We start from the raw sequence: 24,250 nt of genomic DNA on the forward strand, positions 1-24,250 counted from the left end.
GCATTAAAAAACAATCTACATACAATCATTTTTGTGTGTTTGTTATTGTTGGGACAAGTGGGTTATAGAAAGGGAGGTAGAGAAACTACATTTCTCTATCTCCATGTATTATAATTCAGAAAAATATGGCAAAACTCTTTTGTAGGAAATATATTTTACCTTTAAGGATGTGAGTATTTGTTGTAAAGGAAACCAGGTGGTGTGCAACCTCAGCTCTAAGAGAAATTATATCAGTACTCTATTTATCTAGCTGCCAGTGTCCCATTAACTGCTTATAAGGAGCAAAATTAAGAAGCCAGAAGAAATAAGAGTCTCTGAGTGGCCTCAGAAAAGTACTGGATGGCCTTAGATATTTTGACAACTTGAATTTTCTCTGCTCCCCTATGCTTGTGCACCCTTCAGTCGCATTGGACTGTCACTCTTCCTCTTACAGAATGTGGTTATTCATTCTGCCCTTTGATGTGATTGTCCTTTTCTAGCTCCCCTCTCACTCTCTGCTAAAATCCCATATACCTTTGAAAGTCAAGCTGAGGTCTTTGTAACACAGGCCCTTGAGCTTCTGTTTCTTATGTGCTGTGCCTGGGACTTCTTTTCCTGCAGCTAGCAACCTAATGAAACATGAACCCATATGGAAAGACCCATATGGAAAGAGGCTGGGCAGGCTTAACGTACCCTAGAAAGTTTACTGCTTTTCCCAAACTGCCTTCTGATTAGAAGTGTTATTTTCTTTGACAGGAGTTGCAGAGTTATATAGGGTAATGGACTGGGAGACACAAGGATGGTTGGGTCTCCAAGAATCCTAGGCTCATTTTTATGCTCTCTACTGCTCTTTCTAGTAGTTATAATTTTCTTACCAACCTCTGCCCTTAGGGTATTGTATTTTCTTCTCTTATTCACAAAAAATATCAATATATGACTATCTGATTTTCGTCGATCTCAAATATTTAGACATCTCAAATATTTCTCTCAAACTTATGTTCCTCCTGTTATTTTTACTGGTTTCAAGTAGACAAGCTTTCAGTAGTTATTTTTTCTTTCTTAATACCATAGTCAAGTTTATTAATGAAACAGCATTCTCCAGTTTCCTTAAATTTTGGTCTTTTGTTCTGAGTTGCTCTGGATTTTGTAAGCCCATACCCTGTGCTCAAAAGAAAACCAATGGTACTTTAATCAACTGCTTTCTGACTTAGAACAATGGCTACTACCTTTTCAACTCAGGATCTTGGAATTTTCACAGTTCTTCCCTTTCACCAGGCTCATCAGATCTGTCACTTGCAACATCTCACGTCTGAAAGTACAAGTGTGATTTACAATTGCCTGGGTTCCATGGGCAACATTTCAATAGACTAGGTTTAAGCAAAAGATATGTATTCAAAATGTATTGGGCTAATTTATAAAACCACAATGCTGTGGGCAGCATCACAACACGGGCCACAAGTTCTGGTGTTTACTATCTTTGAAACTCCCTCTGCCTCTCATCTCTGCTTTCCTGTTTGTTGTTATCATCATTCATTACTTCTTTAGATATATTTTCCAAGTACCCTACCTAGCTTTCTGGGTCACAAGTCTAAATGTCCTGAGAAAGACTGCTTGGTCCAACTGGGGTAACCCGTCCTAGATTATTCACTTTTAACCAGGATGGAAGGGTCATGGCTTATAATATGTCATCTTCAGCAATAGGACCTATTAGGGGGTGGGGTAGGGAAAAGACATGCATCCCATAATACCAGGTTGATAAGCAGTCAAAATGAATCTTTTTCAGCTCATTTTTTCCCTCTTTTCAGCTCTAAATCTTTACAAGTCTCACTCAAATATCACCATAACCACAGCATTGCCCCTTTAATAAATATCGCTAGGCATATGAGAGGGACAGATGACTTAAGTTAAAATCCTGGACAAAGTATTTATTGCTTATTTCTTTGGCCTCATCTTTCTTATAGGTGAAAAAGGGATGAAAGGTGAAAAAGAAGGGATGAAAGATAAATTGGGATTAGCTTTTAAAACTCAGCAAGTAAAGAAGGGTTAAGTGGCATTTTAGGAATTAAGCCTGGAAGATGGTGTCAGTCAGGAAACTTACAGCCAAATTCAGTAGTTATGGACATAAGAGCAATGTTTGGATTGAATCATATAAAAAAATGAAGCTTCAAGAGAAAGAATAAAGGAAGTCATCCAATCTTGACAATATGTTTGTGGTTAGAAGGTTGCCTTTTTGCCTCCTTTCTTAGTTCCTCTCGTTCTCCCTTCCTACTTTATACTTAATTTCTGTTTTTCATTTATTTACCAAACCAGTCATTTTTTCAGTCTTCAGATTCATGTACATGCTTTTCTTTTAATTTAGTTGCAGCAGCTATTTTTTTTTTTGAATCTTAGCTAACTGAATATTTTTAGAGGGAAGATGAAATTCATGAGACAAATTTGAGAAATTCTGAATAGGAAAAAGGGAAATATCTTAATACAGATTACCAGAAAAATCCTAACAGAAGAAATAAATTCAAGGTAATAAATATTTTTTTCTCTTCTATATATTTTCAAGATTGTTTTAATCCAAAAGATTATAAGATTTTTGGATTTGAAAACTGCAATCAGCGAGGACTGAGATTAAGGAATTTGGGTAGTGCCTCTCACTTTGTTTATGTGGTAATTCATCAAAAGTTCATGGTGTTCATTGGGCAATAAGCAAAATAATAAAACATTGTTTTCTAACTTAGAGGAATATAATCTTTTTTGTTTAATCAGATATCTTGGTTAGATTTTTGGCATAGATAATTGCTGACATTTATCAAAGAGTTAAGATATTGGAAACAATTTTAAATTTGAACATGCTGTTCCATTAGGTTAATATTGTTCTTTGTATTCAGAGTATTTGATTTTCGTGATGGTGTGTTTTAATGGAACTCAGTAAGAACATGCTCTGAGAACCAGTGAATTAGGAATCAGACATTAAGTGTGCCTGTCAATAGACACTGGGGTAGATTTCATAACCACATTATATTTTGGTCTCTTTCTCTACTGCTTCCTGTTCCTTGAAGTTACGAGTAAATAGTCAAGCACTACTTATTGAAAGAGATGATGGGGGCCTCTCCAGTGATGCAGTGGTTGAGCGCTGGCCTGCGAAGCTGCCCGCAGCCTCTGCAGCAGCGGTTTGATCCCCGGCCGCTGGCGAGGGTCCCACATGGCGCAACAAACCTCTCCTGCACCTGCTGCTCCCCTCAGCAGTGTACTTCGTCAGTCTGCCTGTTCTGCTCTCCGCTCTTACCCTCCCGTGTTTCTGACTGTACCCAGTGCTTGTATAAATAAATAAATAAATTTTTTAAAAAATAAGAGATTATGGGTTCGCAACTATAGCTATATACTAGAATCACTTGGGGAGCTTTAAAACATATGTACATGACAGAGTCTATCCTAGACCAATTCAATTACAATCTCTAGGGTGACACACAGGAATGACTGTTCTTAAAAGGCTCCCTACTTGACTTTAATGTGCAGCTGGTATTGAGAATCACTGATAGAAGAGAGGGAAAAAAAATCCTGCATGTTCTAGTGTAGCAGTCAAGGGTCATGAATTGTTATTTATAGTTAGAAGTTATTTGCAGTATATGATCCTATCACAATTTCCTTAATTATAAAATAACAAGTGAGACAAGAAGGTTTTATCTATTTTTCTGTTCTATGACTCTTTAGATATATACTTGGAATCTTGTATATAAAGATTTTACATAAATGCACCCAGCAAATTTAAACAAATTAAAAAAGGACTCCTTTAGTAATACAAATAATACCTGTATTTTATATAATGCATAATGTATTACAATGCTTTTAATAACAATTTGTATATAACTCAATAGAGATCAGAAATTAAGTCAATGTTTTCTTACTGGGGACACTTTAATAAATTGAGAAAATATATATACACGCAACTAACTTGAGTCTCTCTGATTGACATCATCATCATCATCTAGAGAAGATTTTGATTAGTTCTTATAGCTTTCTTTTGAAGTTTCTCAGTGACTTTACTAATTTCTCAATGACTTTCATAAGTGTTGAAAATGTCATACCAGCTTGCTAGGCCAAGGTGAACAATATCTCACCTGACAAAGGTCAGGAGACCCTTAAAATCATTTACCCATACTTTATGTGGGTTTAACCAACAAGCATCAATGGGTTTATAATAGATTTAGTTAAATGCTTGAATTTTAAATATCTTATATTGGTTCAAGTATTGGCCTTCTAAATCATTCTTATCTCTGCCTATCGACATGGGCATAAATACAAAAGAGAAATGCTGGCTACCATTATTACATTACATGAACTGTTTCTCTCTCAATGGTGATATCTGATTTAATGCAACTATATGGTTTCCATTTTCTGGAAATTGAGAATCTGAGAACTTTGTTATTTTCTTAGATTTCATAGCAAGTAAAACAGGGAATTAGTATTGGGACTCTTCTAAATTCAGAAGCTTTGTGTGAGACCCCAAGTATTAAATTAAGTGCTCATTTAGTTAACATTTAAAGAAAACCATTTGTGGGCATGAGTTGTGTATAATAGAAAAGTAATGAGATTAAGTTTCATCAGGATTTCTTTTCATTGGGATGAACTTTAGAATTTTTGACAATGTGATTCAATTTTCCTCAGGATAGGAACTGACACCTAAGAATAAGGGAACTAAGTTTGGGTGAACTACAATTTTGGGTAAGAGAAGTTTTATCTTTTTGCTCTGTGGAGGAGGAGATCAGAAATAATGGAAAAAAGAGGCTAGAACCAAGAAATGGAAAATGACCAGGGCCTATCTCAATCCCAGTCAGGTCTAACAAGTCCTGAATATGTGAACAAATTTCATGTGGAAACTAGTAAAGAATTTTGGTTCTTTATTCTGGCTGTTTCAGGACAGTTAGCAATGTATGAGGGAGAATGTATAGCTTAGAAATGCATAAGGAGGACAGTAGTCAAAGACTCATAGCTCAAACCATGGAACTGGATTCAGGAAAAGTTTAAAAAGGTGTCTGGAGGGTTTGGGGGAAGGAAGAGTCATTAGCTGAAATGTGTTATCTCAAAATGAATAGAATATATCTCACTATCCTCAGGCAAAAATATGAGACTGAATAATTTTAGAGGCAGCAGCAATGTAAAAAGGATTTACTTATGCTCTGCTAAAAAGTAAACACATAGAAAAATAGTCCAGAATGGCAGAAGATATGTAGTTATCAAACTAGAAATGTCTAGAAGTATAACAATTAATAGTGGTATCTTACATTATTTCCTTTATTGTATACCACAGATGTGCAGAGATAAGAATGATTTAGAAGGCCAATACTTGAACTGTTATAAAATATTCATAATTCAAGCATTTCATTAAATCATTTCTTAGACACATGATGTTCCCTTAGACATATAATGTTTCATCACACACTTACCAGATTTTGTGTGTGTGTGTGTGTGTGTGTGTTGAATCCACCTAATTTTTGAACTTAAAATAACTTTTGAATTACTAAAGTGGACTTTACTATGTTCACTGTATTTGAAATACTGACTGTAACCAGCTTTATTACTTTTGGTGATGAAATATTGCTAAATTTCTCATAATATGCCAAGGCAATGATTTGGACAAGTGAACATTGTCCATTTTATATTTATATGATGTTGTTCTTCTGTTTTAATGTGAAAAGTAATCTTAAATTATTTTAATAGAGAGTATGCTGCTGTAATAAGTCAGTCTCCAAAATTTAATTGTTTACAATAAATTTGCTAGTTTCTTAAGAAGATATATTGTTCTACTGGCTAAAAATATTAAGCGATTCCCCAAGCACTTAAATTCAATTTGGTTTGACTAGTTCATTACAGTTTTTCATTTAAGCATAGACAAGAGTATTCAGAGTAATGATTCCAGCCACCAAATTTTCATTCTATATTTAGGCCAGGTAATTAGTGTGTTTCTCCACAAGAAACAGGTAATTATAATGGTGAGTGCCCATTTGTTAAATCTACCTGGAAGAGTAGATGTGTCATTTGTGTAATTTAATGACATTGAAATAACTCTAAAACCAAGATTGAACTGCAACTTGTGTACTTTCAAAATTGGGCATTTACTCTGGGTATAAATATGTCGTGTCTGTTATACCTCTTGCAGAAATGGCATTTGAGTTAATGCCACTTGTGTTCACCTATTGTTACCAAAATCAAATGGATAAATAATCTAGCATGAAATTACAATACCATATTAAATTACATTTTCTGACTAAGAAAGGCAGGTGTATATATATATATATTTTGGGCATCAGTCAGTGAGAATCCCACTTGAGGAATTTGTGTCCTGCTGTCTCTGCAGTTGTAGAATCACTGAGGATCTGATTAGCACTATGTACCATGTGTGTCTTTTCTCATTTATCTAACTTAGAGACCCATATCCAGATGAGAGTTAATGGCACAATGTGAAGGTTGCCATACTTCCTTAGAGATGTCACCTATCCCACAGAAATGTAGTGATAATTTTATTTACTTCACAAGATGGACACTTTTCCATTAAGTTTTCTGGGTACATTAAAAAATAAAACATACATTCTTTTATGGGTGATTGAAAATGAATTGGTTCAATACAATGACCATTTTGAGCAAAACAAAAGAAAACTAGTTGTCTTGACACTGAAGTGTTTGAGAATTTTCTTGTATAGTAAGCACACATGAGGTTGTGAATTTACAATACTGTGGACCAGACCCTGGACTTTAGTGAATTTCTAGAATAAAAGCTTCCTAAGAACTAATTTTTTGAAGATAACTATTTGGCCTATGTTGGTGACCTCTCTCTGCTTCATCACACATCACTGCACCTTTTTCTTTTGAAAATCTCTGCCTCATTCTTTCTGGTACCTTTTTCAGAGTTATTTATTTATGAACAAATGTGAAATATATTCACCTACTGTCACTGATTCTCTCTCATTTCCTTCTTGAATAGAATGACTACATTACATTTTTACATTCAACTAACTGGGTTTGATTAAGCAACATGCACTCCACCTATTATTGAAAGAATGTTCTATATTTGTTGTCAACTATATCCAAAGTAGAAAACAAGTAAAAACTAATTTACTCTTTGAAATAACAGAAGGCTATCCCTTTTGTTAGCCTAAAATATAATCTCCAAATGATTTTTTGCACCTGAGCCTAGAATTAAGAAGTTCTCATAAAAGGGATGAAGTAGGATGCAGTTTGTTCAAGGAGTGCTGAAAATCCAAGTTATTGATTTAGTTAGGAATTTCCTTCAAAGATCATATACAAAATGACCCTTGTTTCTTTCCTTTATAGCTAAACTATTTTCAGAAGATGTTTTCTCCAGGGTTCTACTTGTGATAGATATTTGATGAGGCACATAAAAAACTGATGTAGGTAGACTGATAAGACAGATGCCATCAATAAATGCCTTCACAAAAATACTTGCCTGTCACAAGTTAATTTGATGCAGTATTTTCTGTCATGAGGGTGGATTAATTTTGTCCATTTTCTCCTCTTGTCGTAATTCTTGTCATGTGAATAAGAATGTATTATAAAGAAGAACATACTAGACATTATAATTCTGTGATAACTCATTTTTGTGACAAAGAATATAATGAGACCAGACAATAGTGCAAATTCATCATATTCTTACAGTGAACTTAATATTGACTTCCTGACTTCTCTTCATGATTTCCATGGCATGTCACTTATGGTTTTATCCCAACCAAGTGATTAAAGGAACCACCACTGAAAGACTTGTACTGATTACAAAAACCTTTTCAACAGGGAAATAATAGAACCTTTTGATTTTCTTCCCTTTCCAGTTTAAACACATTTAATGTATATCTGTGATTTCATTATGATGAAGGAAGACTCATTGATTTGACAAAGGTACTCTGAAAATGTTATAAACTTGAAGACTGGACTGCATTTATCATTGAGGAAAGTGAATTTTCTGAATAAGTTACTATTATAAGTCATAAAGGAAAAACAAAGTTTTATAATACAGAAATATTCTGAATTACTCCACATATTTTGTTCCATTAACTAAAGCAAAGCCATCACTTTTAACATGCTCTAGAGATGTAACAGGAAGCCCTGATTGGGGAAATATCTCCCCAGGGTACAATCTAGATGCTTTTAATCACCTTTCATTTCTGTGACTTCCACCCAAACTCCTTGGGTTTCTCTTATTTCTTGTTTTCATGTTGGAACAAAGAGAGAAGCAATTATCTACAAACAGCCTCTCCTCTTGTTTAACTTCTGAAAAACATTTAAACAGAAACATAGAAGATAAAATCTGTAGGGAATATTGGAGCTGGAAGAATAGGCCTGCAGATGGAATGCTTACTAAATAACACATTTGTTTCCATCCTATGTTTTTTTATGGTCAATGAAAATCATACATCGTCACATGCTTATCCTGATTTCAGAAAGTTCCTCAGAATCCTTCTTAACCCTTCACTAGAAATGAGCTGCTTATAATTGAGTTGCCTCCACAGTAGAAGCCTATTTATGAATCTTGCCTGTCATATGGAAAACATTAAAGAAATGCTCATTGAAGGGATGACTAAAGGTTCCAGATTTACAGAGGAAATATTCTACATCTACATAGCTGGTGTCTCATTTTGCCAATGATTAAAGAATAAGTGTGCTTCTGTCAGCAAAGTCCTTGGCTATTTAACTCTCCTATTACAGAAAGGAGGATTTCACTTAAAAATACACATGAAGAATTATTTAAGGATGTGTTTATGCACATGAAATCTATACATGAGAATTTGCATAAATGCAAATCCAGTCAGAGTGTAGTGGAAAGTCTTAGACTTTTTTTCTGCTTCCCCCTTTAATATGTCCTTGGGTCTCAGTTTCCTCTGCTGTAAGATTTAAGCCCTGAGTTTTTTTCTTTTAATTCTAACCTACATTTTTACCAACATGTGCAAAATCCATGATAAAATAAACCAATAAATTCCCTTGACCCAATTTTATGGATTTATTTTTATTGAAGAGACTCTGAGGCATTTTGCTTGAATTTTTTCACTTGAATTTTGTCTTTGATGAAGAAGTCAAAATCCAGTGTTTTGATTTTTCTTTTCTTAATTACAATTACCTGTAGGAAAAATATGTGATAGTATTCTTTTCTTGTTAGAACCTAGGGATTCTATTCTGGTGTTGAATTGGAATATTTCCAGCCTCTTGTGAAAAGAAGTACAAAGAATACATTCTCTGGCAGCAGCAGAATTTACCCACACAGAGACCTGCTCTTGAGTCTCCTGAAAGATGGGCTGCCTTATGAGAACAAAAGACCCAATTTGATGTGGATCCTTGCAAATGGTGCTCACACAGGAAGCCTGAGTTACACATTGGGGAAGCAGCTAATTGGCCAGACAGTCTTGGACTGAGTTTAGCTGCTGGTTGGCAGGTGGGGTACATTGTAAAGCACCACATCCAGGCTGCACAGTAATTTGTTTTTAATTACTGTGTTTGCTTGGGAAAGGCTGTAAGGTCTACTCATTGCTCATATTGGTATGCTAATTGACTAGTTGGAGATTTACAAACTGGGTTTTACACAGTGTCCTTTTCGATAGCCTGTGGTGATCTGAATAGCATGTTATTCATTTGGTTCTTCTAAAACTTTGTTTTAATATCTCCAATAAAGATAAAAGAGCAAACTTATCTCTTGTTAAATATCTTAACTTTAACTACTGAAAACTGTAAGTAAGTGTTGCCCATTAAGCATGAGTTTGATTTTATTTTGTTTCCTGGCTTAGAAAATACAATATTTGTGTGTGAAATGTTCATGGGTGTCAACAACTAAATACTGATTTATGTGCACATTCTTACAGCCCAGGGAGGTGGGAAGGAAGGTGTCATGGGTATGAGAAAGCATTCAGTCTGTGAGAGAAGCCAAACAAATGGTGAGCCAGGTGCCTCCCAGCAGGAAGTTTGCCCAGGCCAGCAGGAAGTGGGCCCAGGAGCAGAGCCTGGGAGCTCAAGGTGATTCAGATGGGGTTCAAAGGAGCACAGGTGCTGGACAAATCCATGCCTGGAATCTGAGAGCAACCATGTATCAAGCTGGGCTGGATGAGAATAGGTAGATGATGTACAAGAATTAAAAAGAGGTAGATAGAACTGGGTCAATTAGGGGCCATGTTGAAGGCAGTGAATGAGAAGGTATGCGCACAAAGAACAGACATTGTGTTGCTTATAATTGCATCTGCAGGACCTCAAAACTGATGGGATGAGGTTGAGGGACTTAGACAAATTGTCAGCTATCCAAGATGGGGTCCTGTTGTGTTTGTTGCATTTCTATTGACATAAAAAAATTGAATCAGATTTAAAATATAAAAATTTGATGTGAAATATTTAGGCTGTTTGTACTTCTGTGGGGAGTGCATTTTTAGTTTTTAAACATGTGCAATCGATTCAGTTTTTTAAGGTGTATAATAGTTCCTGATATAAATGGTGCTCAGTGAGATTCATTTAACATTTATTTGAAACAATATTTTTCTGAAATGTTTTGGCCCCAAATCTTAAAGATATAAATTGTGTCTCTGTGCCACAAAACTCAACACAAGTAGAATGAAGTGAAGAACTTTCCTGTGGAATTTAGGTACCAATTCATCTTGGCTTAGTAATCTAAATATTTCTTTGCTGTTTTTGGGAGATGGGTATGAGTTATGATTTCTGCATAATTGCATGTGTTTTCAAATTAATAATTATAAATATTGTTAGAAGTCATTGTTATATTGAAATTCTGTTTATATATTATAGTTAGATAAGCAGGAATTCTATCTTTTAGAAAGATGCTTATCACACATGGTGCTTGATAATATTTATCTTTTTTTTTAAATGCACTCCTAAATACATTTTTTTTTCCTAAATACATTCTAAGTTAATGCTTTTCAAAATAGAGCCACACCTTCTTCCTTGGAAATAATGGGGTAATGGAATTGATGGTGCACAGGGTTTAAAAGAGCAAGTCAGTTTCCTTTTGGCTCAATTCAGAGCTCTGCCACTGAATGGTGTTATGACATGGGTCAAATTATCTCATCTGTAAAATGGAATTAATTCTATTTATCGTGTTCATGTGAGTATCAAATGTGGTGACTGTGTAATGCACTTAGAACAGCACCAGACCACACACAGTAGGCACTCTGTAAGTGTTTGCTACAATTCATACAATCGTGATTATAATAATCGTTATTGGTTAACATTCATTTTTAGAGGGGAAAGGTGAATGGAGTACAGAAAGAATTTTGACTTCCTCTGAATGTCAACATTTATGATGGTTGATAGGCTGGAAATAGAATTGATAACATTGTGGGTGTGATCTATACATTTTAAGGAACGAGCACAATACAGCACAGACTATACTAGAAAAGGATTTTTTATATGCAGATTAATTCCCCATGCACTTTCTAATTATAATTAAATGGTGTGTTCATGACAAGTGTAATTATAAAACAATATTGACTGAGAATTCTATACATGAGATTTATACCAAAAGATAATAGCCAAGCATATTTTGATCTACTGATGTCTTAAAGCAAATTTATCCCACTTACACAAAAGAAGATACCTAAACAAAAATATACATGAAAAACTGCAAAGGTAAAGCAAAATGTGGAGCCAAGGGATCAAAGTTGTTAGCATGAGAGTTAATAAAGCTGTTGTCTGTAGATCTTTGCTGAGGGATACTAACCTGAAGTACAATTGTGACATCATTATCAACATACCTATATAATTTCCTCCTGGGATTGCCTTCTATTGTTTGAAATCACTTTTTGTCCTTCTACAATAGCAGTCAGATATACAATTTTGAATATCTTAATCACACTGGTTTACTCCTTCAATTTGTGAAAAATGTTTTATCAACTAATATCCTGATTTCAACAAGAAAAGAAGTGGATACACAATAAAGTGTCCACAGGGGGTTCCAGTATTTCATTTGGGGTGTCATATTGAACATTAAAATGCAATGTTATAAAAAGATGTGTAGAAGAGATGAAATAATGGTGTCCTGCTGAATAACTTAAAGAAAAAAATACTGCTTTAGCTTTGAGTGCTACATTTTATTTATAGCTTCAACTGATATCTTGACTTCAATCAGGAACCTCTAGTTAGTTTGCAGACATGGTTTTATAAGCCTCCTGGGTGAAGAGAAATAGTGTGTTTCGATTGGTCCACCAATAGGAGGATAGCTCAAGGAAACAAAGGAGGGAAGATGAAGAAAACTAGTCAGCAATGTGAAAGGTGGACTGAAGTTTCCCAGGGGAAATATGCGTGAGTAGAAGATCAGTTTCAAAAACTAAGAACTTGGAGGACAATGGAAGGGCAAGATAATAAGCTAAGCATAAAGAGGAAAATAGAAAGGGAGGCACTCTGCTACACTCTGAGCAAACATCTGATTTAAAGGAGAAAAATTCAAGCTGGATATCTTTAAAAAAATTCTAGACCTCCCAAAATAGGAATGATGCCAATACAGAATAGCTATTGACAAAAACAACATGGCTATATTTTGTAAAACATTTTTTATAACCATACTTTTTTTTAGATTACCAAGATTTTAAACAAACAAAAAAAACCTCAGAATTTAGTTAAATATATTTGCATCTACCCACCTGACATAATATGCTTGCACTGAGGACATGCTTATGTGAATAGATTACATTTATTTTTTTGTATTACATTGTTTTTATTATACTGTATTATAGGTTACATATATTATGTTAATATATTTTGTCCTATCCAATTTTATTTTCTTGAAAAATAGTGTTTTGCAAACTATATAATGTTATAAACCAAGGGACTTAATTAAAAGTTGTTTTATAGAAGAAAGTCATTTTCATATGGGCAATGCTCAGTTAAATTGATTTTTTTAAAGATTTATTTATTTTATACAAGCACTGGGTACAGTTAGAAGCCCAGGAGGGTGAGAGAATTCACCAGAGCCAGAGAGGGGAACAGAACAGGCAGACCGATGAAATACACTGCTGAGGGGAGCAGTGGGTGCAGCAGGAGAGGTCTGTGCACCATGTGGGACCCTCACCGGTGGCCGGGAATCGAACCGGTGCTGCAGAGGCTGTGGGCAGCTTTGCAGCCCAGTGTTCAACAGCTGCGCCACCAGGGGAGGCCCACAGTTAAATTGATTTTTGAGGATCAAATCCTTTCAACTCTTCCCTTAAAATATATCCATTGATTGCTTCTCATGCCCTACCCTACTTGCACCTGCCAGCACTCACTAGATTTGGGAATAGAATTCCGATTGTTTCCCCCATTTCTACCTTATTTCCAACATCACATCCAGAGAAGTACTGTGAAAATGAAAGTCACATCATATTACTCTTTTGCTTATATCCTAAAGCGTCTCCATTTCATTCACAGTGTAAGTCCATTCAAGAAAAGCAACTAAGAAAGACCTCTCGATAGGAAGACCCAAAAGATTTACAGAGACCACCTTACATAGTATAGCCTTTGTATGTTTCATATCCAAAGCACTTTTCACTGGAAAATTCACTTCAAAGTGACTGAAGTTGACAATTTTGGTTCACAAGTTCTACAAACATATACCTAATTTCTGGCATGCACTCATTATAAACCAACTTTATTAAAACATAACAATTTGGCAGTTTTATGGAGTGTGTCATAATTGGGTTTCACTGCAGTTTAATGATTACTTTTTTTTCTGAGTGTATAGAAGAGCTGGGGATATCCAGAGGTGCCAGGGAGGGGTGTGTGTGAGAGAGGATTCACCGGAGATGGAGTGGGGAGAAGAACAGGCAGATTTACTGAAATATACTGCTTAGGGGAGCGGTAGGTGAGAGAGGTTTGCTGCGCCATGTGGATTAGCTCCCTGGCTGGGGATGGAACTTAGGCTGTGTCATTGATAGGGATGAGACTTAACCACTAGGCCACCAGGGAAGCCCTGGTTTAATAATTTTTTATCTGGGTCTGTTGTTACCAAAGATTTAAAGTTCCAACTGACTTTTCAGAAAGATGAAATGAACACTGGAATTACCATTGTGAGAATGGAAAGTTTGAGATGGAGATATTTGGCTGTAATATAAATTTGAAATTTATTTTGGAAATGTAAGATGTTCTTTTAACTTAGAGCAACTGAAGTACCTTAAAATAGAGGGAAATATTTTGACTAAACCGATTATTTTAAGATGCTTTTAAGTAAAAGGGAGAAGTGACATCTATAATTGATGAGAATGAATCAATGTTGTATAAGCATTAAAAAAAATTGGACCATACTAGTGATTCCCAAACTTAATGAGCATTTTTAAAAAGCAGATTCACGAGTGTGCCTACAGACATTTTGATTTAGAGATGGAGTGGGACTCAGAAATACATAGTTATTTAAAAGTATTCCCTGGAACTCACTTTAGAAACTTTACTGGAAGCTGGAAAATAAGCTGATGGACTCTAGTGCCTGGAGAAGACACTAAATGGCAATGTGAACTTGGATATTTACGACCTGTTTTTTGTCAGTTGCTGCACCTATGAAGGTAGCAATTATAGTTGTATGTAAATTACAGTTGTATGTAAATTTTGCACAATATAAGTCTAATTTAATATTCCTAAAATATTACAAGGTAGTCATCACTATTCTCATTTTATATGGAAAAAAATCCAAGATTCAGGATTATCACAGATCAGTTACAGATGGAAGAGCAGTTACAAAGTCAAGATAAGTCATGATATTTTTAACCCTAAACTATGCCTATCCCTGTAATTCAGTACAAAAGAGAGTAGATTTAGATGATATATTTTTCCTTTTATGATTTAGTCAGTTTAGATAGGTATAAGGTTATTTTCAGTTCATATTTTCATGGCATCAGAGTGCAGTTCCAAGTAGTGATTATTCTGGTTAAATTGATGACACATGAAATATGAAGCTAATCACTTTTTGGTCTAGACTATCCTGTTTTATTAATCATTGAGTCATACAGTTGACTTACTTGATAATCATTTCCAAGGATTGTCACATGACTTTTGGGTAATAGGAGGCAGTGGAGAGGGAAGGAACCAAGAGAAATGAATTGATCAGTAAGAAATGGATAAGCACATTGTAGAATATTTTCCCCTAGAATATGTATTCATAAAATCTTACAACTGGGAGAAGCAACAATAATTGCCTCCTCTCTACCATCATTCTGAATAAAATGTGAAGGAAATGAGGAGGGGAAATGAGAGATCAATTAACACTTGTTTAATTGACTATCTAATAGTAGAAAACATGGCTTCTGTTTGCCCCAAAGCAGGCTTCCCAATGCTGAAGCAAAGATGAAGGCACCTCTCCTGGTGGGGACCTCTTAGCAGAAGCAAATGTCCTTTCTCAGGGAAACGCTGCTCCTAAGAGGTCAGGAAGTGCAAGGAGCTGGATGGGGCATGTTAGCTTGCTCCTCCCACTCTGCCAAACACGTCACTTGCTTCTTTTTCTTGGAGATGGGGAAAGGTAAAGCAAGGGTTGGATGTTTAAGGGGAAAACCATCTTTATTTATTTATTTATTTATTTTTTAAATAATAAATTTTATTTTTATATTCCCCATACAATTGCAACCCTCCCCCATTCTCTTTAAACAAGCCAGAGGAGTAGGGAAAATATGTGCCCTTTCAAAGATTACATTCCATCCAAGAAATCAGTGGGACTTGCAATGGAAATGGGCTGTAAAGTAGAATTTGGAGGATATTCCTTTGGTGGAAGAAAGGCTAAGGGAGGAGCAGACATTTCTAAGTCCTCAACATTGTTCTCATGTGGAAACTTCCGTGTCTAATTTTTTTTTTAATTCTCTATGGTGAAAGATTCTGACTTCTGCAGCCAGTATTTATTTAGGGGCTCCCTTGAGGGAAACTGCCTCCACTTTTACTTGAGATTCCAACCCATTACCTCTGGCACTCACTTCTCCCAGTCCTGCTTGCACACATTATTCTATATAAAAAAATGTTCAGGTGCTCAGCAGAAAGAAATAGAAGGCTATATTTTTGAGAGGTTACTAAGTTGAGACTTTGCTAGTAGCATTGTTGATATTTAATTTTCAGGAATAGAAGCATCTAATTCAAAGAGATAGAGAGTAAGCAGAATTGCACAAAACTGGCATCATATTAAACCTCCACAGTCAAAGCTCACTGACTGATACTGGCTAGAGAGAGCTGTATGGTAACCTAGAAAATAAAAAAAAATAGAGTGTCAGGCAACAGAGAAAATCAAGTCATTGTCAACTTGCTATAGGAACTCTGTTATAGTAAATACGGCATGCAGTCAATGGCAACATTAAAAGAACTATACCTCTCAGCAAACATATTGCTTGGTTACTCTCTTAAAGTATTTAATTTTTAATCTGAACTCCAAGATCATTAATCTCTATTTTTGCTCCTGTTCCCTTCTAACATGGCGTTGTATTCAATCACCACAAGGATAGATTTCTTGTTTAAGAATCATACACACCAAAGTTGAGAGCAACCAGAATACTTCCATTTCAACAGTGTCATTTTAGACAAGAAAAATTGAGCCTTGGTGACATTAATTGATTCACCCAAGGTCCCCTCCATAAAGCCGTGGCTCAGCTGGGGGTGGAATCCTGTTCTCACTATTGGCCAGTGATGATAAAAGAAGGCCACACAATTATTGTACAGCAGCTGACTGTCTTCTGTTTGTTCCTAAATTCAATGCTAGAAAAGCAATCTAGTTTAAAAATACTGCAGAACCCTTTATAGCAGCTTCTAGGCTTTGTATTTCTGGAGATTCTTGGCACTGTCCTAGCAGGAACTACTGTTATAATAATACTGCTGTTGCTATTGATCACTATATGCTTGACACTACACTAAGTGCTCTGTAAATCTAATTTCATTTAACCTTCACAATTTTATCACAAGAATCTCATGGAGGTTAAGTTCTTCAGGACATACAATGCCAGATCTCATCAAATTCAGTTATAGCTTTTACCTTAGCATCTCTGTGAAGACAAGGAAAGAACCATCATTTTCCTTAAAGCAGAGAGCCTGACTAATCATAACTGAATTCATTAGATATTACCAAGCAGTGTACTGCTTGTTCAGTAGGTGCCAAGTGATATTTGTAACGAGCTGTTTGTGGGAGTGAGGAAAGTGAGGAGTGTATTGTAAATGCAGATCTCATAGAAGTTGTCTTGAATGCAGCAGGGCCCAGAATCTAGTGAGCTATTAAATGAGTCTATGTCCCTAGGCAAGACACTTAATATGGTGTGGGAAATGGGTTTTTATTTTATTTTTTTTAAAGATATATTTACTTATGCATATAAGCCAGAGGTGCAGGGGGTAAGAGGATTCACCAGAGACAGAGTGGGGAACAGAACAGGCAGACTGACCGAAGTATACTACTGAGGGGAGCAGCGGGCGAGGCAGGAGAGGTCTACTGTGTCATGTCAATTGCTCCCTGGCCGTCTGGGGTTCACACTTACGCTGCAGAGGCTGCAGGTAGCTTCACAGTGCTGTGCTTAACCCCTTGCACCACTAGGGAGGCCTGAGGCATGGATTTTTATTGAGACTGTGACACAAGTGACTTTTCTACACATGGATATTGGAAACTCCATGGTATAGGTCTATATGAAAACCTTCAAATAGTCCTCATCTTATTGGATTACAATATGCAGTGCTCACTACCTTAAAGTTTAATGCCAAGAACCTCGTAAATGATGGAGTTGGGATTTGCTCTTGAGGATTGTTTCCAAAGTGCAGTCTTTTTACAATAAACCCCACAACCAACACCAGCTCTACCTCCCTTTGGTTCTGTCCCGTCCCATCCTGTCCCTGAGCTGTTCTGTCAATACAGGTTGTTTGGAATCTCCTGGATGTGAATTATAATTGGAAAGAAAAAAAATTATGAATTCCACAACTGCTGGTGAAATTGATTTTCTAACATTTCCCACTTGACTGATCTGTGACTGACATTCCTAGTCATATCAGTTATTTGAGTACTTCATTGCAAGAACACTTATCAGCAATTGCTATCTGTAAAATGTATCAAGTGAGTGTTATTGCTATGATGGCTCATGAGTTCCAAACTGCTGTTATAAGCCCAGGGTTTGATGTAGCAAAAATGAATGCTACCAGTTCAAATTACTTTTTATCAGTAATTTCTACAGTGACTAACTTGGATGCATCTGATGGATACAAGCAAAGATGGCTAAAGCAAATAAATTGTGGATGGATTATTTAAAATTTTTTTAAGAAATTGGTTTGGTTTTTATGATCTAGTGTTTATTTTGTGCCTATTGTGTGCTGAACACTGTTTTAGTTGCTGGGAACAATACAATTATCAAGATATCATTCGACATCAAAATTTATATCCTAGATAGGGTGGAAAGACACATACACACATAGCCATAGCTCATATGCATTTTATTCAGCAAAATTTGGTTGAACCTATAGATAGATCCTCATAACAGCCCCATGAAGCAGACGCCAATAACCATAAGTCACAGTATAGACAGACAGACTGGGAGAAGTTAGGGAATACAGCAAGGGTGTTGAAGAGGAAGGGTTTTAACCCAAGTCTTATGACTACAGGTCTATGCACTTTCTCTACAATTCTTGTCATACAATGATCTGAGCTTCAAGTGAATGGTAAAGAATTACATATAATAGAACTTCAGAAAAAGAAATTCCTGTAGGCCAGAATAATTGTTTATTTTGGGTGATGGTGAAAATGCAAGTAGACGAAGAAGAGAGGAAGTGAATGTCAAAGAGGAGAGAGGAGAAGAAATGTGGAATAGAAATAGAAATGAGATATATTCAGTGCAAGGAAACCAAAGTAAAAGAAAGAAAGTCAAACAGAAGTCAAAGATGATGGTAGGCGGACAAATGGAGCCAGATTATGGTGAGCCATGTGTGCCAGTTTATCAAAACCTGACTTTCCCCATGCCTGGGGATTCCCTAGGGGTGAAGCTATGATTAAACTGCCTGCCTTTGCTTCGTCTCAGGAAAAATTAATTATTTTCTTGTTGTAAAGGTCACTTCTCATCTTCAGGAAGCTTTCATTAGCTGTTATAATTTGGATGTTCTCCCTTCAAGGAACTCCTGGAACATTGGTTTTTGTCCCACAGAATTTATTACTTAATAAGACTCTGTACTTTCTCCCCTTTAATTGTTTTAAGTAAGTGTGTCTTATGACCTCAGCCAGACAATAAACTTTTAGAAAGCAGGGAGTATATCTTATTTATTAGAAGTTATTGAGACTATTTTGAAAAATGCATATTATATGGTAAAATATACTTGAGAACAATCAATCAAAAGCAGAGAAACTACGAATAGGAATGAGGTATTACATAAATATTTACTCTTTAAGAATGAGAATATGGGGGCCTCCCTAGTGGCACCAGGATTAAGATGCAACCTATGAAGCTAGCTGCAGCCACTACAGCACAAGTTCGATCCCCGGCCAGGGAGCTACACACCTGGTGCAGTAGACCTCTCCTGACTCGCCTGCTGCTCCCCTCAGCAGTGTATTTCAGTCAATCTGCCTGTTCTATTCCCCACTCTGTCTCCGGTGAATCCTCTCAACCCCACACCTCTGGCCTGTACACCAGTTCTTGTATGCATAAATAAATCTTTAAAAAAAAGAATGAGAATAGGATTTCATATAGTCATCAAATTAAAGAGGAAGAAATGTATTATGAACCCAGACAAGCTTTAATTTGCTCAACAATTTTTAAATATTAATTGAGTTATACCAATGTATATTACTTAAAAAAATTATTTAATTAGTGTGCCTGCTATCAGTTTATTGCCTCTCAGCTCTCTGTCCACTCTTCATTGACTGATATGGAAAAAATCAGCCAGGATATGTTTTCTCTTTTTCCAGCAAGCACTGTGTTAAATTTTGTTAGCAGAGCACTCCAGAAAGATGCTCAAGGAAAAAAAAAAAGTCTTCTCTTCTTGGTTTGGCTTTCTTTGAGTAGACTACTGTACAATATGTCATATGTCCATGACCATGCAAGAACAGTACCTCAGCAAAAGCCAGTGGGCATCTCTTCTTCCCTGAATGGTGTCCCCTGGCATCTCTTTTTGCCAAATTTTTAGTAGAAAGTTCCAAGGAACAACACTTAAACATAGAGAGCTTCCTTGGCATGCCCTCAGATGTCTTCACAATGAGTGGTGTGGCATGGCATTGCCCTGTGCACAGTTTTTCCCCTAAGAACTTTAACTCTAAGAACTTTAACTCTAAGAAAGTTCTGAGATATCTCCCTGTGGGTACAACATCTGGTACCCCAGAGTACAGTTTCTTAGTGAGTGCCAGTTTCGTGGTTTCACCCTGCCTATGAGTTATTTTTGGCATCAACAAAGGATGACTTCCCAGTGAATCCCACCAATGCAGCAGCTCAATGTAAATTTATGCCATGCACTAGGTCACAGCTGCACCAAACAAAGCAAGGTCTGGAGTTCAGCATGTGGGAGAAGGCTCAAAAAAGTGCTCCAAGGCTTAAGAAAAACAATGTTTCCCACTCAAACCACCTTTTATCTCTTATCCCTGTCCCCTACAATTTTATTGTTAGGAGCCGAATTTCCTCAATATCTCTTGTGCCACAAGAGATATTGTGTTGGTCTCGGATATCCAAGTCAAGTTGTGGGTTTCTCTGGGTCTAGTGCTTCTCTGGACTACTTTAGATTATCCTTCTGGGAGTGAAGCACAGAAGCTCCTCTGATACCATCTTCTCAACTTTTTCACATTAACATTTTTGTTATTTTTTAAAATATTTTTTCTCTGCTCTCTGCTCTCAGTAAAAACTACTTTTGCCTGTGAGCTGCCGGTGGTACTTGCTGTTTCCTGCTGCTTCTGAGGGTCAGTGTGTGTCTTCCTCATCCTCAGTTACAATTCAGCAGGTTTTGTGTTAGGAGCTTTCAGACTTTATTTGGGCATCGCATTTTCTGGACTGCCTATTTCTGTTGATAAATGCTCTGACAGTTCAGCCAAGTATCTATTAATAACGCTTTACATATAAACAAATGGATGAATGAATCTTTTAACATTCATTTCCCTACAGAACTGGTACAGTATTAATCATATAAAAACCACTCAGAGATGTCTAAATATGTTATCTGACTTCTAGTCCCAACTGTGACCCTCACTGGCAATGTGAATGTGGACATATTTCGATAAGAGCACTAGATTTAGTTTTTCTTCTCCAAAATGAGACCGGAGTTTATATCTACGAAGTATATTCTAACTCTTGGTTCATGAACCCCTAGCTTCTCTATTCAGTTGTAACCCCTGCTTGAGAACGAAATTGACTTCTTAATATCAGCTGCTCTTAAGTAAGTATAAACTTAGAATACCTGCTATCTCTCAGGGAAATTGTGAAGAAATTACGATGTTGTGTTTTCTGGCGTCACCTACTCAGGTATAACTGATGTTCTGTCTCTGTTTTTCACAAACACACATTGATCATTGGGATCCTTTCCCTGAGCTGTGTATAAACATTCTCTATATACAACTTTAACTCTTATTTCTTTTTGTTTTTAAACAGTTTTTATTTTATTTTATTTTTTTTTAGAGGCATGCTTTATTTATTTATTTTATTTGTTTGTTTGTTTTGTTTATACATGCACTGGGTACAGTCAGAAGATCGGGAGGGTGAGAGAATTCACCAGAGCCAGAGCGGGGAGCAGAGCAGGCAGAAGGACTGAAGTACACTGCTGAGGGGAGCAGCGGGCGGCAGGAGGGGCCTGCGCGCCATGTGGGACCCTCCTCTGGTGGCTGGGGAGCAGCCGGGGATCGAACCGGCGCTGCAGAGGCTGAGTGCAGCTTCGTAACCTAGCGCTCAACCGCTGCGCCACCGGGGAGGCCCTAACTCTTATTTCTTAAGCTTCCATCAAACAATTGACACTTGAAAACATTATACTAGATTTTACCATGGCTAATTTTCTTCATGGATGATAGTGGCATCCAAATGTGGACTAGAAGAATCAAGAGACTGAAAATATTCTTACCTTACCTGTTTGCAAATTGAACAATTATTTCTTAAAATTTCCCATGTCTCAAGCATATTTCTAGGTTCTAGGGAAATAGCAGTGAGCAAAATATACAGTATGGAGCATGCCACTTGTGACATCTAGAAAAAAATCAAATAACCATGTGAACATGTTTGTTTGCAAAAATGACAAGTGACACAAGTTCATGCATGGGTATATTAACCTGAAAGGAATTATTTATCTGAGGGTGGTTAAGGAAGATATCGCAGAAAATAGGATCCCTGAGCTGAAATTTGAAGAGTGAGTAGGAGTAATACGATAGTAGAAGAAAGAGTCTTCTATTCAGGATACACAGAATGTGTAAGTACAAGGGACACAGAGGTCCATGTGAATGGGTTGCAAGAGGCAAGCTGGAGTGTGATATAAGATGAGGCAGGTGGGCAGGTGGTGACCTCTGCTGAATATTGTGTTTATGCCAGGGGAATGAGGAGCCATTGAAAGATTTTTGGTAGAAGAGTGAGCATTGTTGAGATTTGCACTTTGAAAAATATCTTTCAGGCAGTCTTGTGGAGAAAGAAATCGAAGGAGTCAAGGTAGCTTCAGATGGGCTAGAGAAAAGCCTGTAAATATAGAATTAAATATGTTAACCATTAAATATTTTGCCTCAGTTTTAATTGAACACTACTGGGTCTTTAAAGGAAGTAATTCATTTCCAAATTGAAGTTTTGTTTTAAGCCTCTGATGTTATCCCCTAAATATGTCTTTATTTATTTGCTGGATCTGCTACCAGCTCATGAACCATCTTGCTGTAAACAATTATGACATCATGACATAGCATAGTAATTGCAATATATGACACAAATCCTTTCCTCAACTCAAAATACATACTGAATTCCTAACATTCAGACAATTGCAAAAAGGGTACATAGGCAGAGTTGGTCAAATTATGGAAACAACCTAAGTATCCAAAACAAATTGGTTTACCAAATAGTTTTGTCTCTTGGTTAGCCTCACCGTCAATTAGTAAATTTACAGAAAATTTCGAATCCTTTTAGTGATTTTGTGCAATGTACACTTGGTTGTGAACTCTGTTTCCAACTGTCTTCATAAAAGGAATCAATATAACATTTGAAAGTCATTGTAAAGATGTCACAGGAATCAATTTTTTTTTTTTAGTATGTTATTGTTTTTCTTTTTTCTTTTTTTTTTTTTTTATAAATTTTATTGTTATATTCCCCATACAATTGCAGCCCCCCATTCTGACCCCAATCCCTCCCCTCCCGCCCCCGCCCCCCTAAAAGTGTCTCTGGTTCATAGTTTTTTGTTGATTTTGATTTTCACTTTCTTATAGTTATTCATTTTCCTGGTCCATTATTTAAGTTTTCTAGATTCCTGCTATGAGTGAGACCATCCGGTATTTTTCTTTTTCTTTCTGGCTTATTTCGCTGAGCATGATCCCTTCCAGCGCCATCCATGTTGCAGCAAATTGCATGTGTTTATCTTTTTTGAATGCTGAGTAATATTCCATGGTATATATGTACCACATCTTCTTGATCCAGTCATCTATTTTTGGGCATTTGGGTTGTTTCCAAAGCTTAGCTATTGTAAACAGTGCTGCTATAAACATAGGGGTGCAGGTGTTCTTTGGAATTGATGTTTCTGTGTCCTTTGGGTAAATACCTAGGAGTGGAATTGCTGGGTCATATGGAAGCTCTATGTTTAGTAGGTCCAGAAATCTCCACACAGCTTTCCACAGTGGTTGGACCAGTTTGCACTCCCACCAACAGTGCAGAAGAGTTCCTTTTTCTCCACACCCTCGCCAACATTTGTTGTTGCTAGTTTTTTTAATATGTGCCATTCTCACTGGTGTAAGATGGTATCTCATGGTAGTTTTGATTTGCATTTCCCTGATGACAAGTGATGTTGAACATTTTTTCATATGCCTGTTGGCCATTTGCATTTCCTCTTCAGAGAAGTTTCTTTTAAGCTCTTCTGCCCATTTTTTGACTGAATTATTTTCTTTGTTGTTGTTGAGTCTCATCAGCTCTTTGCAGATTTTTGTGATCAGTCCTTTATCATTAGTGTTGGGTGCAAAAATGTTCTCCCAGTTGGTGGGGTTTCTCTTTGTTTTTGTTATTGTCTCTTTTGCTGTGCAAAAGCTCTTTAATTTGATATAGTCCCAGCTGTTTATCTTTGCCTTCACTATCACTGCTTTGGGTGATGTGTCTGTAAAGATGTCTTTGATGTGCAAATCACGTAGTGTTTTGCCTATATTTCCTTCTATATATTTTATGGTTTCAGGTCTTATGTC

At 36.5% G+C, this 24,250-nt stretch overlaps 1 protein-coding gene across 1 annotated transcript in view; it reads left to right on the top strand.

Annotated features, from left to right (window-relative positions):
- Positions 1-24,250, top strand: part of LOC311170348 (tetraspanin-3-like) — a gene marked incomplete at both ends in the record, with an annotated part of 119,027 nt that overhangs the window by 6,639 nt on the left and 88,138 nt on the right. The window contains one exon of the mRNA XM_084232718.1: positions 1,941-2,011. Within this exon, the coding sequence (XP_084088844.1) occupies positions 1,941-2,011 (71 nt within the window). The remainder of the gene's footprint in view (positions 1-1,940; positions 2,012-24,250) is intronic.

Source organism: Talpa europaea (assembly GCF_964194135.1).
Source record: "Talpa europaea genome assembly, chromosome: 4".
In the NCBI taxonomy this organism is placed as follows: domain Eukaryota; kingdom Metazoa; phylum Chordata; class Mammalia; order Eulipotyphla; family Talpidae; genus Talpa; species Talpa europaea.